Raw genomic sequence first — 17328 nt, 5'->3', positions numbered from 1 at the left:
CCCCTAGGAGGCAGTGATGGCCACCAACTTAGATGGCTTTAGAAGAGGATTTGACAGATTCGTGGAGGAGGAGGAGAGGGCTATCAAAGGCTAGTACAAAAGCTACTACAAAGGTTATCTCCCGCTTGGACTACTGCAATGCGCTCTATGTGGGGCTACCTTTGAAAGTGACCCAGAAACTACAACTAATCTAGAATGCAGCAGCCAGACTGGAGACTGGGAGCGGCCGCCGAGACCACATAACACCAGTCCTGAAAGACCTAGATTGGCTCCCAGTACGTTTCCAAGCACAATTGAAAGTGTTGGTGCTGACCTTTAAAGCCCTAAACGGCCTTGGTTCAGGATATCTGAAGGAGCGTCTCCACCCCCATCGTTCTGCCCAGACACTGAGGTCCAGCGCCAAGGGCCTTCTGGCGGTTCCCTCACTGTGAGAAGCCAAGTTACAGGGAACCAGGCAGAGGGCCTTCTCGGTAGTGGCACCCACCCTGTGGGACGCCCTCCCACCAGGTGTCAAAGAGAACAACAACTACCAGACTTTTAGAAGACATCTGAAGGCAGCCCTGTTTAGGGAAGCTTTTAATGTTTGATGCATTACTGTATTTTAATATTTTGTTGGAAGCCGCCCAGAGTGGCTGGGGAAGCACAGCCAGATGGGCGGGGTATAAATAATAAATGATGATGATGATGATTAGTCACAATGGTTATGCTCCGCTTCCACTGCCTTTGCTCAGTTCCCGAGCTTGAAACCTTGTTCTCTTTGGGAATGGGGACGGCTGCAGTTCCTGTTGCTTTGCACCATGTGGCTAAGGGACAAGGCAGGGAATTGGTGGTATTTAGAATCTTTTGAGTGTGCTAAATCTGAAGCAGCCAAACCTGCAACGTTCTTTTGTCTGTTTATGGAGCTCGTGCTTTGAGTTCAAGTTCAAGGAGCTAGAAGAGCTGTGTGTGTCTATACCAGTTCTTCATTTCCATTATTGCTCAAGTTGCAACCTTTAGCTAGCGGTTCTGACTTCCATACCCTAGTCTCTTGACCACTACAGGAAGCGTCCCTAGAGGGATGCCGTACAGAATGTACCATGAAACCGTTTCACAGCTGTGCCACTCTGCAGCTGGGTCATAACTGGCTGATGGGAGGCAGGTCCATAGCTAGGGGGTAGTGAGGTGGCCCCCCGCCAGGGGTGCAGGTGATGGGAGGGGCCTCAAAATTGGCTAAAAATATGTCCATAAATATAAATATTGATTATTGCCTCATAAGAATAGAGAGTGAATTGAATTTGGGGGGGGGGAGAGGTGGAAAGAAGAGCTAATTTGTCCATGGCTAGGGGGCGCAAGATCACCTAGCTATAGCTCTGGCAGGAGGGAAGAGTGTTCATGTGCTCAAGCCCTGCTTGTGGGTTTTCCACAGGAGCACCTGGCTGGCCAATGAGGGAACAGGAGGCTGGACTAGTTGGGCCACTGGCCTCATCCAGCCTCACAGCTCGATTTATGCAAAATAAAGAGGCTTGATTTGCATTCAGGTTGCACAATTCAAGTACAGAATCCTGGGCAGGTTTTAGGCATGAAATGGGCAAACACAGCATTTGCCAAAAGGAGGAAACTTTTCTGAACCTTTTTTCTCAAAGGAGCCTGGACAACAGTTTTGGCAAACGTCAGGAAGGATACTGCTGCTGGTGTCATTTTCCTCAGAGAACTGCAGCGCTGAGCACTTCCACAGAACAGGCAGAAGCTCTGCATTTCAGTTGCTGGGTTCAGTTGCCAAATGGCATTCTATGGGTAGAGGCTGGGATAAAAGCACAAGCCTGAGACCCCAAAGAGCAGCAGCTGCTGCCAGTCAGTGTAGACAACGCTGGGCCAGACAGACCAAGAGCCTGAGACTTCAGCACTAACAAAGCAGCTTCCCAGTGCAGAAAAGGTCACTGCTTGACCCCTGCCGCCCCAGGGCTGGTGTGCAACCTTGCAGGCCTAGCAGATGCAGCCAATACCACCCTCAACCACTGCTGGTGCAACTATTTGTAGGAGAGGTTGTGGGGGGCGAGGTGTCGCTCATACCCACACAGACGGCCCTGCTCCACTGCCATGCGCAGGAGGGGAGGAGGCAAGGCTGCCTGAACTGGTGCAAATCAACTTCTGAGCAGAAAGAAGGGGTCTTTGGGGGCGGGGATCAGAAGCAGGTACCAGACAAGCCAAACCTGGCTCCTCTGCAGACTGCACTCCCACATTTCCCTGCATATATTGTGTCAAGGTCAGATGTTGTGCACAGTTCCTCTGGGCAATAGGCAGGGCTGGAATCTCCTTCAATCTCCAGTGTGGCTGACCACATCCGAGGCTGTCCTTGAATTCCTCTGGACACAAACACAGATGAACAGGAACTGCCCCTCACCCCCTCAGCTCTCAACAACATGCTCAAGGAGACCACCAACATCCATGTTTTGGAAAGGGCTGTCCAGCAATGTTCCAGATTACCAGCTGCTGGAAGCCACAAGTGGGGGGGCTCATTGCTTATGTCCTGCTTGCCTGGGAGGCTGGTTAGCCACTATGAGAACAAGAGGCTGGAATAGATGGACCTGGTCCAGCAGCCAGGCTCTTATCACATCCTTCTGGCAGCAGGGAGAAGGCAAAGACAATGGGGGCTCTGCTTCCAGCCCCACCCGCCAGGCAGACGAACCTATAAGCCAAGCAAGTCTCCTCCAAACACCTCATGTGGTTGAGATCTCAGGGTGGGGGGGCTGAAGCACAAAGCTCTCCATGGCAACCCCTGTTTGCTCTTCCCAGGTGTCTCGCTGCCCCATCCACACCCCTTGGCACTTACCAAGGCTGAAGAGGATGAGGAACTTCAAGCAGACAAACTCCTGTCTGTCCACCTGGAGAGAATGGAAGTGAAGCACCAGTTCCTGCGCTCTCAGCACCAAGTTGTTCAGGATGGATCCCGCCTGCATGGCAACGGTCGACATGTCCACCTGGAAGAAAGGGGAGGTGGGCAGGGCTCAGGACCCCCAAGAAGTACCATCTTGTCAGGGGAACAAGGAGGTTCAAGAGCTGGGTGGTGGGGGACAACCTCCATCAGAAAGACTTTTGAGCAATCAGCTGTTAAGGCTTTAAAGCAGTTAATGGACTGAGTTGTTGACTAAATTACAATAAATATGGTTATATCTGGGTGCTGGCTTTACACAGAAGGATAAGCAATAACGACCAAAGTCTAACTAGCCAGGAATCCAATGCAAGCTGACTCACAAGTGATGTCCCTTAGCATCCCATAGGGCTTCCTCCCAAGTAAGTGTGCAGAGAACTGCAACCCAAAGTCTAAATATGTGCAATGGAGTACTTGCAGATTCTCTTCCCCCACCCCCATGTTTACTCCGGCCTCTATCTCCCTCTCCCGTGGGGCAGGGGACCTGTGCCCTCTTACACTTTGTACATTCCTGGCAAATCATCGTTCTTATATACCCACAGCAATAACAGCTCTCCATGTGTGCTGTTGTTTATGTAGCCAAAACTGTCCCACCCATGCTTGGTGGTGGTGGTGGGATTTTGGGCGGAAGAATGTAGAGGGAACGCCTACACACCCCCCCCCAAAAAAAAACAGAAGCCCAGTGGGCAAAGAAGGCTGACCAACCTTTGGGGGTGGGGGAGATGAGACAAGGGGGGTGGGCATGGGGAAAGGAAAGGAAGTGGCCAGAATCCTGAGCCGCAGCAGTGGCACTTCATGCTACAACATTTTGCGGCAGTATTTCTGAAACTGGCCATTGTGGAACCTGCAAACACTAGTGCTTTTACCTCCTGGCCTGTCACCAGCAGGATGCTGTGCTCCTTCCCATAATGCACTTGGCGGAAAATGTGGTCAAAGACCAGCAGCTCGCTCCAGCAGTTCTGCAGCAGCTTCATCTGGTCACCCACCTGGGACGAGGAGGAGGAGAAGGAGGAAAAGAAAATAGCTGAGAAGCTTCCTCCAAAGAGGATTAATAGTTGAGATGATGATGATGATGATAATAATAATAGCATTTGTATATCATCCTTCATCCAAAAATCTCTTGGCAATTCACAACATAAAAGTACAAAATGAGAACACAAAATACATTTAAAAAACCAAAAAAATAAACCAATAGCCTTCCCCCTACAAACACATTTAAAAGGACATAGAATGCCTGGCTGAAGAAACACATTTTCAGCTGACCCCTAAAGATATATAATGCAGGTGCCAGGTGAGCCTCCCTGGGGAGAGCATCCCACAAATGGGGAGCCACTGCAGAAAAGGCCCCTTCTCATGTTGCCACCTTCTGGACCTCTCAAGGAGGAGGCACATGGAGAAGGGCCTCAGAGGATGATCTTGGGGTCCAGGTTAGTTCATATGGGGAGAGGCAGTCCTTGAGGTACTGCAGTCCTGAGCCATTCAGGCTGTAGAGGCCGAAACCAGCACTTTGAATCAGGCTTAGAGACTAACTGGCAGCCAGTGCCATTGGGTCACCCTCAGTGTAACACGCTCAAATTGTCTTGTCCCAGTGAGCGCAACCTGGTCACCAAACTCTGCACTAGCTTAAGTTTCCAAACCATCTTCAGAGGCTGAACTATGCATAGACGACAGAAGTTAGGCTTTCCCTGTCCAGATAAGGACATAGCTGGCCACCAGCCAAAGCTGATGGAAGGTACTCCACACCACCAAGGCCACCTTAGCTTCAAGTGACAGCAATGGGTCCAGGGCCCCAAGCTACGTACCTGCTTCTTCAGGAGAATCTGACCGGAGTTCTCCACTCATGTTCAAGCCACTTCCTAGCTTGTTTCCTAAGCAGGAGAAGGAACTCCGGGGCATTTGGTGTCAATGGTCTGAGTCATTTGGATATTCCAGGGCTTTGACAAGTGTGGCATGACCTTCAGCATGCAGAGCAGATGTTCTGCCACTGAGCTAGGGCCCTTTCCAGGTCCTGCTAGGTGTTACAGATCAGTTAAACGAGAGGCAACAGGGCTATGCATCTGATGTAAGGACTCTTTTCTCACTTTATAGGCAGGGCCCCAGGACTTCAGCAAGACCTACTGAGGATGCCTGCCTACCATGCACCCTGTAATTCCCCCCTGCCCCCAGCCAGACACACTGATGGCTGCCTTGTGGCTACATACAGCCACTTTTTTAAAAAAATGTGCACAGCACCTGACCTAACATCATTCTGGGATCTTTTAAAAGTACCTAAGAACCAGAGGTGCTCAGAAGGCTGGTCCCCACAGCCAGGTAAGCCCACCTGGGCCACCAATGGAGAAGGCCACCCACCAGCAAACACATGGGCCCCACTTAAACCTGGAGCCAGCCCTGCCATAACTCCACGGGGCAAATGCAAAGTGTCCTTCAGTGGCTTCTAGGTCAATTATCACCAACCTGCTACTGTAAAAGGTTAAATGTGTGCCAGTTTAACATATATTTAAGCCTTAATTGTCACTAATTCTTTTTTTAAATAATTTTTAATCAAATTTTCCATTTTAACAATCCAGTCAAATCACATTAAAGATTCCAAATTATACAAATACATATCATATACTGTAGTCCAAATATTCTGCCAAATTATAAATTTTTATTGGGACTTCCCATACTTCAAGTTGGGGGGGTGGCTCTGATCATCTCATATCTCTGGTGTCTTGAGTTTCCAATAGTTCCTTTAAATCTTCCTGTTGTTAAACTTCCTTCTTTCATGGCCTCTGAGTTGTTTCCATAGGCGAGATGAAGTAAGCAATGATGTGTTTCTGTGTGAATTTTGTGTACTTGACTCTCCTATTGTTACAGTATCTCCTCACACGCTGGTGTTTATGCCAAATCAACCCAAAAGTCATTTCGCTGCTGGCAGACGCCATCTTCTCTCAGTTCCGATGAAATCAAATCTAGGCATTTGCTCATTAATTTTCCGAGACCGGTTGCATCAAACATTAGCCTTTCCAGGGGAGATTTGCCAAATCCGACTTAAAGTGCAGATATAATAACAAATTAAGAGCTCACCTCCCCCTATGACTATTTATCTCTGCAGCTCAGTCTTATCCCATAATGGCGGATCTCATTTAAATAATGCATCTCATCACCCTTCTCATAATCCGTCCAAAGTTTTTTTAAGTCTCTCCAGCGGCTAACAAGATCCTGCTTCTTTCTAATATCAATATTTGGAGGGTCTTTTATCTTCTTCCAAGCAATTCAACAAACAAAAGCTTTAATTATATAGTATTGTTATTTCCACACAGTTTATATTTTCCAATCTCACTTGCTGTAAATAATGTAAACAGTTCTTGGGGGGAGGGGATTTGTCAGGTATTGTAATAAATCATAGTAAAAAAGGCTTTACCCCCCCTCCTTTTCCATTCCGTTCCAACATACCAACTTAGATGTTATTCTTAGATGTTATTCTTAGATGTTATTCTTTCTTCCTCTCCATCACTCTTGGCACCTCAGTGGCTGGCTTAATTGGCAAATTAATTCCCCCCTCCTCACTTGAAGCATGTCCAAAATTTAAATCCAATTTTTCATCTTAAGAAATGGAACTTGGTGCGCTCGCGGGGACAGCATCCAGGAGACCCGAAAACTTAAATCCAATTTTTCATCTTAAGAAATGGAACTTGGTGCGCTCGCACCAAACTCCCTTGGGGGCTTTCCATCCAGTGCCCCCACCCCCTCCTTCTTTACGAACTTGGGGGTAGTTTATTGGGCATCCGCAGATGAGACTGCATCTTCCCTTACACCAGGAAGAATTCGGGAGGCTGATTACTCCCATCTCAGCCTCTAATTACCTCGTGGGAGCTGGAGCGATGGTATTGTCAGCCATCTTCCGTGGCGCCTCAAGCGGAAGTGTCACTGACTAATTATTGCATCTCCTTGCCATTCCGCTCCCACCATACCGTTTCCCCCAACTAAGATTTCAATTCAGGCATCTGGCAGAGTGAGCTGGAGTCGCAGCAATAAATTTCTTGGCCTTTAAGGTTCCCTTGGAAGGAAGGCAGGAAAGAAGGAGGGAAGTGCAATGAATTGTTTCAGCCTCCCTACCTCCTCCTCGAGCTCCAGGGACAGTTTGTGGGGGTAGCTCAGCAAGGCTGGCTTTGGATACCCCACCACCCACCACCCAGCTGCAAAGCAAATGCAGCCCACAGCGGGAGAGCAACAATAGCTGCTTGGCTCATCTGCACTCTTATCTGAGTCCCTTCCTGGGCCAAGCATCTCGCCCAGTTCTCAACACAGTGTCTTGCTGGGCACATCCCCCGTCCAACATCCCTGAGGGGAGGGAAAACCACCCCGTTGTTTGCACACAAAAAGGCCAGCGTCTCTCAGGAGGCTGCTGTAGATACATTTTGCCCTCCAAGACACAGTACGTGCACCTCCAGCAGCCGTGGCTCTCCAGGGTCTCAGGAAGGGGGTGACCCCAGCCCTACCTCAAGATGAGGCCACTGGGGATTGAACCAGAGAAATTCTGCCTGCAAAGCAGGTGCTCTACCCCCGGAGCTGTGGCCCTTCCTCTGTCAAGACTTGCAAGATGTGCTTTGAATACATGAAACTCCCCCAAAAACACTTTGGGGCCTCTCCAAACCAGGGACGGACACACACACAGACACACACACACACACACACACACACACACACACAAACTGTCAGGTGCCTTCTGCAATAGTAATAGCTCATTAGTGGTGGATTTGTTCTGGACAAAGTTCTCCCAAAGTTCCCATATTTTTGACACCTGGAGGGGCATCTCTTGTGTTATAGCTCAACAAAAGTGGGACAAAACAAACAAATAAGCAAATAGGAACATTTGTGGTATGCAATGTTGCAGGATTTGAGCAGGACGTTATGGGACAGGCACTGATTGGAAAGGAAGCAGTTTGTACCTGCAAACGTTTCAGTGAGGACATACCGCACCAAGTATAGCAAGATTGCCCATAAGTACCCAGATGCCTCCACGAGGAGGACAAGTCATCACAAACACGCCCTCAAATGCAAAGCAAATCCTGGCATCCCCACTGCCCAAGGCGGCTGCCAGCACAGCCAAGCCAGGGGTTCAGCTTCTCCAGGGACACCACCCGCAGAGAACAGTCTTCAGTCTAGGAGGCAGAAGTGAAACTGAAGATGGACGGGTGAGTGTCAGGGGGCACCTCCCCCCCCCAAAAAAGGAACAGTTCAGTAAGCAGGGCAGTTTATTATTAGTTTAGTGTACATACTTAGATATCTGTGAATTGTCCCATTGTATAGTTCTCTGGGCAAAGCAGAATAAAAAGTTTATTCCAACCCCCCGAAAGGGTTCAGCTGAGTGGATGGAGAATATTACCATATGTGGTGGACGTGTGATAAAGTGAAGCCATTTTGGGAGTCGATTTATAATGAACTTAAGAAGATAGTAAAATATACCTTCCCCCAAAAGCCAGAGGCTTTTCTACTTGGCTTGAGGGGAAAGGAGATTACCTGTAAGATAAAAGATCAAAGATTATTCATGTATGCCACAGCTGCTGCAAGGACTTTGTTGGCCCAAAATTGGAAATCACAAGAAGTTCCTACCATTGCGGAGTGGCAGGCGAAGATGACAGACTATGCGGAGTTAGCCAAACTGACCGGAAGGATTCGGGATCAGGACGATCAGAGATTCCAGGAAAATTGGAGTAAATTTATTGTATATTTAAAGGACAGCTGTATAAATCTAAAGACACTAGCAGGACTGAAGTAACTCCTACAATGTAGATGATAGAAGATGTGAAAAGATAAAATACGCAAATGGATTTGATAAGGGATACCAACTGAAGGGAGGGAGGGAAGTCATAAGTTCGGCAGAGCAAAAATGTTTATATGTTGATTAATGTATTGAAAGAAAGAATGTGTAAAGAAAATAATAAAAATTTATTGGGGGGGGGAAGGGTTCAGCTGAAACACAGGACAGTCAAAAATGCCACAGCAAAATCCAAAATCCAGCAGAGAAAGTAAAACTGACTCCCAATCAAGCTTGTCATAGTCCCAAAAGCTCTGGGCAGTGTCAGTTTGGACAAAGTTACATTATGCCATTCCCTCATTTCTCCCTCTGCCCCACAAAAGAGTGCTACTTGCTACCTTGACCCTCTTTCAAGCTCCCCTCAGTCCACCTGCTTCCTCAAAATGTTGCTACTCTCCTGCAACAGACACCTTGACAGTGTTGGGATTTTTGTATCTCACCAGCTGCGGGGAGCAGCACAATGGTTGTTGACATCATGTGATGTCTGTGAGCGTGAGACAGGAAGTCTCTGCTTGTTCTCATGTAACTGGAGAGTTACTTTCGCTTCTGAGTGAAGCGGGTGTTGAGTCGTACTTCTGTGCTTGCTGCTCAGGAGAGCAGACATGTTGGATGAGAGCTGCATGTACAGTCTGTAAATAAAGTAGTGTGTAGACTGCTGACTGTTTCTTTCTTCTGTGATGGGATACCAGAAGACGAGTGTGCTACTCGCAGGATGGAGGGGTCGCTTATTACCCATCTCTCTGGACTGAGGGCAATTTCCAGCCAGAGAGTGGCACCCTTCCTGGGGGCGTTTTTCCAACAGACAGTGTTGTGGAAATTACGGGGGGGGGGGGGCACATCTTTCAAGTTGTTAAATGTTACAAATATTATGCATAAATATATTCTTTCAACTTGACAGCTCAGGGAAGTTACCTAGCTTTAACAATAATCTAAAATCAACTCCTTTGCCAGTTTCCTCCATTTCAATTCCGTAACAACAGTGTTGGCAAAAGTGAGCAGAGCATTTCATGGACTGTGAAGATGCGCGCGCGCACACACACACACACACACACACAGCCCTACGCTTCCTCCCGAGAGCTCTGGCTTCTGCACCCATTGTGCAAGGCACTTATAATAGAAAAAAGATGGGTGTGGAACTAGGGAAGCAGAGGACACCAGGATTCCCCAGCAGAGAGTGGCAATAATGCAGGAGCCAGGAGAAAGATTACTCAGGGAATGGGAGGTGGAGTTGCAGGAGACTTCCAAGACTCAACATTCCTGCCTCAGCCAATGCATAATCCCAGGAGCTGCCCCACTCAAGCAGTTCCTGTTGCTAGCAGAGGGCCAGTGTGGTGTAGTGGTTAAGAGCAGTATGTGTTTGGGGTCTGGATGTGGGTCCTAAAGATAATGTGTATTTCAAATGATTAAATATATTGAAATACAGAACTGACTCTAAGTTCATTCACAAAACTTTTTGGTTTTCTGGCATTCTCAATATAGGGGGTTCCTTTGCTTTCTAAGTTCACATTTCCTGAGGCATGCTTTAGAAATGCCTGCAGGTGAGAGATCCAAAATGATAAAATACATCCTTTAATAAAATGCAGTCAGGATGCAAAGAAAGAAAGAAAGAAAAAGAGTGGTGGACTGGTAATCTGATGAACGGGGTTTGTGTCTCCGCTCCTCCACATGCAGCCGCTGGGTGACCTTGGGCTAGTCACACTTCTCTGAAGTCTCTCAGCCTCACTCACCTCACAGAGTGTTTGTTGTGGGGGAGGAAGGGAAAGGAGAATGTTAGCCGCTTTGAGACTCCTTCCGGTAGTGATAAAGCGGGATATCAAACCCAAACTCCTCCTCCTCCTCCTCTTCTTCTTCTTCATGCTCCTTATTTGCAAAGACGTTAATTACGCCTGCCCACCTAACAAACCTAGAGGGGAAATAGGCCCCCATTGTTGCCATTTTGCAGATGAGCAACTGAGCACGAGTCTAGGCAGACGGGCCCCAAGTACAGCGGTTGAATCTGCAGCCAGCCAACCCAGACCTCAGACCACTTTCTCTTTCAACCTTGCCAGGAGTCTCCTCTTCCCTCCCTGTCCTACAAGGGTGTAAGCAAAGCACTATCTCTTCCAGCCCATAGAGTGCAAACAAAGTAATACCTGTTTCAAAGTGTGTGCATGGTGCAAACAAGGAAGAAATGAACATGAACAAAGTGCAATTCCCACAGTCTCTTTTTGTCATGAGATCACCTCTTTGCACATGCAGACTGAGAGTTTGCTTTAAGGTAAAGGTAAAGGTACCCCTGCCCGTACGGGCCAGTCTTGACAGACTCTGGGGTTGTGCGCCCATCTCACTCAAGAGGCCAGGGGCCAGCGCTGTCTGGAGACACTTCCGGGTCACGTGGCCAGCGTGACATCGCTGCTCTGGCGAGCCAGAGCCGCACACGGAAACGCCGTTTACCTTCCCGCTGGTAAGCGGTCCCTATTTATCTACTTGCACCCAGAGGTGCTTTCGAACTGCTAGGTTGGCAGGCGCTGGGACTGAGCAGCGGGAGCGCACCCCGCTGCAGGGATTCGAACCGCCGACCTTTCGATCGGCAAGTCCTAGGTGCTGAGGCTTTAACCCACAGCGCCACCTGCGTCCTTGCTTTAAGGACCTTCATGCTAATGGCCAAGGCACAGATCTCATCCAGGAGACCTAAGCAGAGACAGCTCACACCAATCAAAACATGATGCTACTGGAGCCCGCTGCTTGATGGTGTTAGGCAATGAACCTCGGTTCACAGCCAAAAAGAGGTATAATCCGTGTGTGTGTGTGTGTGTGTGTGTGTGTGTGTGTGGGCTAGTGGGGAAAGGAGAAGGGCTTTTAATTGTCTTTGGAAACCTTCATAAAAGCAGGACGCAATGTGGGCTAGAACTCCACTGCTTGAAGCTGACAATTAACTCCTTGGTAGTTACAGAAAGTATCTTTTCTGGCATCAAAGCTTTCCAAGAGGAATTAGGCTGGGGGGTGAGAGACACCTACAAGCCCATGTCACTCTCACCTTTGGTGCACAGCACTCCAACACAAAGAGCACTGGTCCCAAGTAGCTATTTAGAGGTGCAAATTGTTTCAAGGTCTGGGTAACGTGCCTGGCTTGTGTAACAAGGGTGCTACAGAGTTTAGGGAGTACAGAGGAAATGGGTGCCTTGAACTGCAAGTGGAACAGGCCAAGGACACAAGAAGAGCCCTGCTTGTTCAGGCCAAAGGGGCCCATGCAGTCTGGCATCCAGCTCTCACAGTGGACAACCAGGTGCATCTATTGGTAAACCAGCAAGCAGGATTCAATCACAGCAGCCCTCTGTCCCCTCCTGTAATTTCCAGCAACTGGCATTCAGAAGCATTCCTGCCTCCAACTGTGGAGGCAGGGCAGAGCCATCGTGGCACGTAGATGTCAATAGCCCTCCTATCCATGAATCAAGAACTCCACAAGATTTGAAAATCTCAAGCCAAATTCTTCCATGCAAGTCACCAGGAGGGTCTTGAACACACCAGTTTTGCCTCCAAAGGAGGGCGGGGTCTGTGTGTGTTGGAAGACTTGCAGCCTCTGCCAGAGGCAGGTTTAGGGGAGCGGGACCAGTTCAGTTGCGATGGGCGCAGAGCACCGTTGGGGACACTGCAACTATGTTGAGGAGGCGGAGGGGTGCTGAATTTGGGTGTTGCACAGGTCACCCATTGCCTCTGCTCCCAAACCAAGGAGAGCCCTGTGGAGCTTGGGGCTGCCAACTGCTTTCACTGCCCTTGCTTCTGCACCATTGAGAGCAGCCACAAAAAGGGGGAAAGGCAGAGGAGAGGCAGAGGCTTTCCCAAGCACCTGATCTCCAAGCCGCAGAAATGTCTGCAGGTGCTCAGCCTGCTGTTTGCAGTGTGTGTGTGTGTGTGTGTGTGTGTGAGAGAGAGAGAGAGAGAGAGAGAGAGAGAGAGAGAGAGCGCTATATTCCATGCCAAGGATCATTAGGAATAAGAGTGAAAATAAAACTGCCAGTACCATACTGCCGCTATGCACCTGGAATACTGGTTGCCTCATCTTAAAAAAGGACAGTGTAGAGTTGGGGTGTATGGCATGTTAGGGGAGGGGCAGTACCTCAGGTGGGGGGAACACATGATGCTCCTTCTGAGGTAGTTCATCCCCCTTTGGTCCCCACCCTGCACTCAGCTCTCAACTGTGGCTCCCAGAAGCTGTCAGCATGAGACAGGAGCCACAAGCCCAGCAGCAATGGCTTCGACTGGCTGGCTAAATCAGGTGAGGGGAGCTAATGGGTTTCAAACCCTCAGTGAGTTAGGAACTACCCCTGCATGCGAAGACAAGGTTCTCACACATTGAACAGGTCAAGAAGGCAGTTTCTGCCTGCGCTGCAGAGGAAAGTGAAGGGTAGGTGGGGCTTGTCCACCTGGGAAGGGAGCCCATCTAGAAGAAAGAAAAGTGATCTTAAACATCTGCTGCCTTGCAAGATATCTTTGGGAGGAAAAAAGGCTAAGGAGCAAAACCGACACAAATGTGGAGTGTGGCGCCTTGCACGCCTCCTTCCGGCAACTCCTGCAGCCAAGCTGGTGCCAAACGTCTTGCTCTGCTCTCCTTTGGAAGCAGGCTGAGAGTATCATCTGGGCAGCCCAGGAGAAAGGCCTCTGGTTTCTTCAAAAAGGTATATTTAAATCCCTTTTTCATTTCATTATATATCATCTCCCAGAAAGCCTTAATCCTTGGGCACGTCCACCAAAGGTGAAAGAATGTACCTTCATTCTCTTTACATTTCCAACACTTATTATCGGGCAAATGATATACTTTTGCAAGCTTGACTGGTGTCATGTACCACCTGTATATCATTTTCATAGTATTCTCTCTTAAGGCATTACATGCCGTGAATTTCATACCTGTGGTCCACAACTGTTCCCAGTCAGCAAACATTATATTATGTCCAACATCTTGTGCCAATTTAATCATAGCAGATTTAACCGTTTCATCCTGAGTATTCCATTTCAACAGCAAGTTATACATTCTTGATAATATCTTAGTTTTGGGATCTAACAGTTCTGTTTCCAATTTTGATTTTTCCACCTGGAAGCCAATTTTTCTGTCCAAATTGTAAGCCTCCCTTATTTGATAGTAATGAAGCCAGTCTCGCACTTTATCTTTTATTTTCTCAAAACTCTGCAATTTCAATTTGTCACCTTCCTGTTCCAAAATCTCCCAATATTTCGGCCATTTGGCCTCCATATTGAGCTTTTTCTGAGCCTTCGCTTCCATCGGTGATAACCACCTTGGGGTTTTGTTTTCAAGTAAATCTTTATATCTTATCCAGACATTAAACAATGCTTTCCTGACAATATGGTTTTTAAATGCTTTATGTGCTTTAACCTTGTCATACCACAGATATGCATGCCACCCAAAGACGTTATTAAAGCCTTCTAAATCCAAAATGTCTGTGTTCTCAAGAAGCAGCCATTCTTTCAGCCAGCAAAATGTTGCTGATTCATAATAGAGTTTAAGGTCTGGCAGGGCAAATCCACCTCTTTCCTTTACATCAGTTAATATTTTAAATTTTATTCTGGGCTTCTTGCCCTGCCAGATAAATCTAGAAATATCTCTCTGCCACTTCTTGAAACAGTCCATTTTGTCCAGAATTTTCAACGATTGAAACAAAAATAACATTCTTGGCAATACATTCATCTTTATAACAGCAATTCGACCAAGCAAGGAAAGCTTCAGGTTTGACCATATTTCTAGATCCTTTTTCACTTCTGACCAACATTTCTCATAGTTATCTTTAAATAAATTTAAGTTCTTAGCGGTCATGTTAACCCCCAGGTATTTTACTTTCTCAACCAATGTTAAACCTGTCTCCTTCTGAAACCTCTCTTTCTCAATCGGTGTTAAATTTTTCTGAAGAACCTTAGTTTTTAACTTGTTCAACTTAAATCCTGCCACTTGACCAAATTCTTGAATCAGTTCCAGTACTCTTTTAGTACTAGATTCTGGCTCCTGTAGTGTCAATGCTATGTCATCTGCAAAAGCTTTCAATTTGTACTGTTTGGCTCCGACCTGTATACCTTTGATCAGATGGTCCCTTCTGATCATATTTAGCAAAACCTCCAGAACCGAAATAAAGAGCAATGGGGAAATTGGGCAGCCTTGTCGTGTCCCTTTCTCTATCTTGAATTCCTCTGTCACCACATTATTAACTATTAGTTTAGCCTTTTGTTCTGAGTACCGTATTTTTCGCTCTATAACACGCACCTGACCATAACACGCACATCGTTTTTAGAGGAGGAAACAAGGGGAAAAACATTCTGAATGAAACAGTGGATGTATCATTTTTGTGCTTCATGCTGTGGCCACAGACATGTGATCTGATGGTGAATTTGGGGTGACCCAATGCAAAGATCCTGAGAATCCCTGCGGATCCATGCTTTGTAACCACATTTAAAAAGAATATGTAAAAATGGATTGATAATGGATGAAAATATAAAGTTATAATACATTAAGATATAGAATTACGATAAAAACAAAGAGGGAAAGGATTTGCTGAATTAACCATGCGAAATGGAATACAAAAAAGGGAGGTGTGAGGAGGTCAGGGAAACAAGTAAATGAAATATAAGATATGAAAAGATTGATTTGTTTTTTAACTGTTTTCTATTTATTTTTTCCGTATTTTGCATTTTTTCTATGTATTTTTGTACTTTTTTATTTTTCTTTTTTCTTCTTTCTTTATTCTGTAACTTTTTTTCTCTTTGTAAAACTTTAATAAATATCTTTTTTTAAAAACAAAGAAGGAGAGCCCACCACCACCTTCCCAGGTAGTCTATTCCACTGCTGGACAGTTCTTACAAAGAGGGTAAGGATTTGCTGAATTAACCATGTGAACTGGAATACAAAAAAGGGAGGTGTGAGGAGGTCAGGGAAATAAGTAAATGAAATCTAAGCTATGAAAAGATTGATTTGTTTTTAACTGTTTTCTATTTATTTTTTCTGTATTTTGCATTTTTTTCCTATGTATTTTTGTACTTTTTGTATTTTTCCTTTTTCTTCTGTTTTATTCTGTAACTTTTTTTTCTTTGTAAAACTTTAATAAATATCTTTTTTAAAAAAAAAATAATTAAATATCTCCACTCTTGATTCATGTATTTCCAGAGTCTTCTGAAAGTGCAGACTCAATATTTTGTCTCTCTCCTCTTTTGTTTGGAGGGTAATCAAACAGTCTCTCACCCTGTTCTTTCTCCCTCCTCTTCCAAGTCTGAAAGCGCTTACTATCTTGAAATCTTGCTTATCTGAGTCTAGGTTCCAAAAGTCTGCAAATTCCTGCGTAAGAAAATCACTTAAGCTATCTTTCTCAAGTTCAGGTACAGCCCTGATCCTTAGATTTGTCTGTTTTTCCTTCAATTCAATCATAGACAGCATCGACCTATGATCCTCGAGCTGCCTACATATAGGTGGTATCTTTTCCTCTACAGCCAATGCTTTTTCCTTTGCTTCTTCAGCTGTCTTTCGATTTGAAGTAGATTCCTGCAGCAATTTCTCAATAGATTCTGTATTTGAGTTCACCTTCTGCCCCAAATTATTGATGCTTATAGTGTTTTGGTCAATTTTAGTTGTTGCTTCAGCAACTTGTTTACTTAATTTTTCCAAAGATTCATAAATTTTGCCTAATGCTGAAGCTAGACCCTCTTCAGATGCCATTCCTTTTGGCCCAACTTGACCAGAATCTTCCCCTAGTGGAGCAGAAGGGCCAGATGCTGATGCTCTTCGCTGCTGCAGTCTAATTTTACCCGATCTTGTTGTTTTTTCCTGAGGCAAGTTTGCCATAACACTTTATCTAGGGATCAAGGTCAATCCCACGGCCAGAGCTTGTTTTGCAGTGGAAAATCCCCCTGGCCAGTTTAGAGTGGAAAATTCCCTGGCCAGTTGTAGCAATTTCAAAGTTCCTCCAGGGGGACACAGTAACAGTCAATACTTGTTACAATAAAATAACTTTTCCAACTTTCCCAAATCCCCCATTTAACGAAGTAAGCAACAGTTTCAACTTCCTTCAACTCCGGAGAAACCCTTCAGAATCAAAGTATCTCTCTTGCAGAGTTGACTGTCAAAAAGTTACATTGTCCATAAACAGCGCGATTCACAGTACGGCAATTCTATTGTCCCTTGACAGTCCGTTCCCAGGCATTAAGTGGTGGTCTTTGTTCCCTTTTCCCTCTTTTTTTGCAGGGAAAAATGCTCCCCCCTTTTCCCTCCCCTCTCCTGAAACTCAGGGAGGAAGTTCTCTTATATTGATGTTAGGATTTAAGTCCTTTTAAAGTGATTTTCCAGGTCTTGGCTTAGACAGTCTTTGCTTTGATCTGTTTACAAGAAACGGAAGGCGGACTTCCTGTTTACACCTTCCCGCTTCGGTGCCAAATTAGTACTTTTATCCCTTATTCTCAGATCTTTAAACTTGACCTACTCACGGGTAGTTGTTTGATAGCCGAATTGTCACAAGAAAAAGGTCAGCGCTCTCCGGCAACAGCTGTGCGGCTTCACTCCACAGAAGAAGCAATTGACTCTCAGCTCCGCGCCAGACACCCCGTTTCGCTCCGGAGCCCGTAACCGGGTTCCTTTGCAGATTGGGGGGGG

General features: G+C 46.4%; 1 protein-coding gene across 1 annotated transcript in view; it reads right to left on the bottom strand.

Moving 5' to 3' along the window:
• Positions 1–17328, bottom strand: part of LOC310835947 (steroidogenic factor 1-like) — a gene marked incomplete at its 5' end in the record, with an annotated part of 56175 nt that overhangs the window by 16832 nt on the left and 22015 nt on the right. Inside the window, 2 exons of the mRNA XM_083720911.1 lie at positions 2810–2957; positions 3775–3894. Of these exons, the coding sequence (XP_083577037.1) occupies positions 2810–2957; positions 3775–3894 (268 nt within the window). The remainder of the gene's footprint in view (positions 1–2809; positions 2958–3774; positions 3895–17328) is intronic.

The sequence above is a fragment of the Podarcis gaigeae genome (assembly GCF_964106915.1).
Source record: "Podarcis gaigeae genome assembly, chromosome: W".
NCBI lineage: Eukaryota > Metazoa > Chordata > Lepidosauria > Squamata > Lacertidae > Podarcis > Podarcis gaigeae.
The sequence above is the reverse complement of the archived record's forward strand: the minus strand, read 5'-3'. Positions and strand labels throughout refer to the sequence as shown.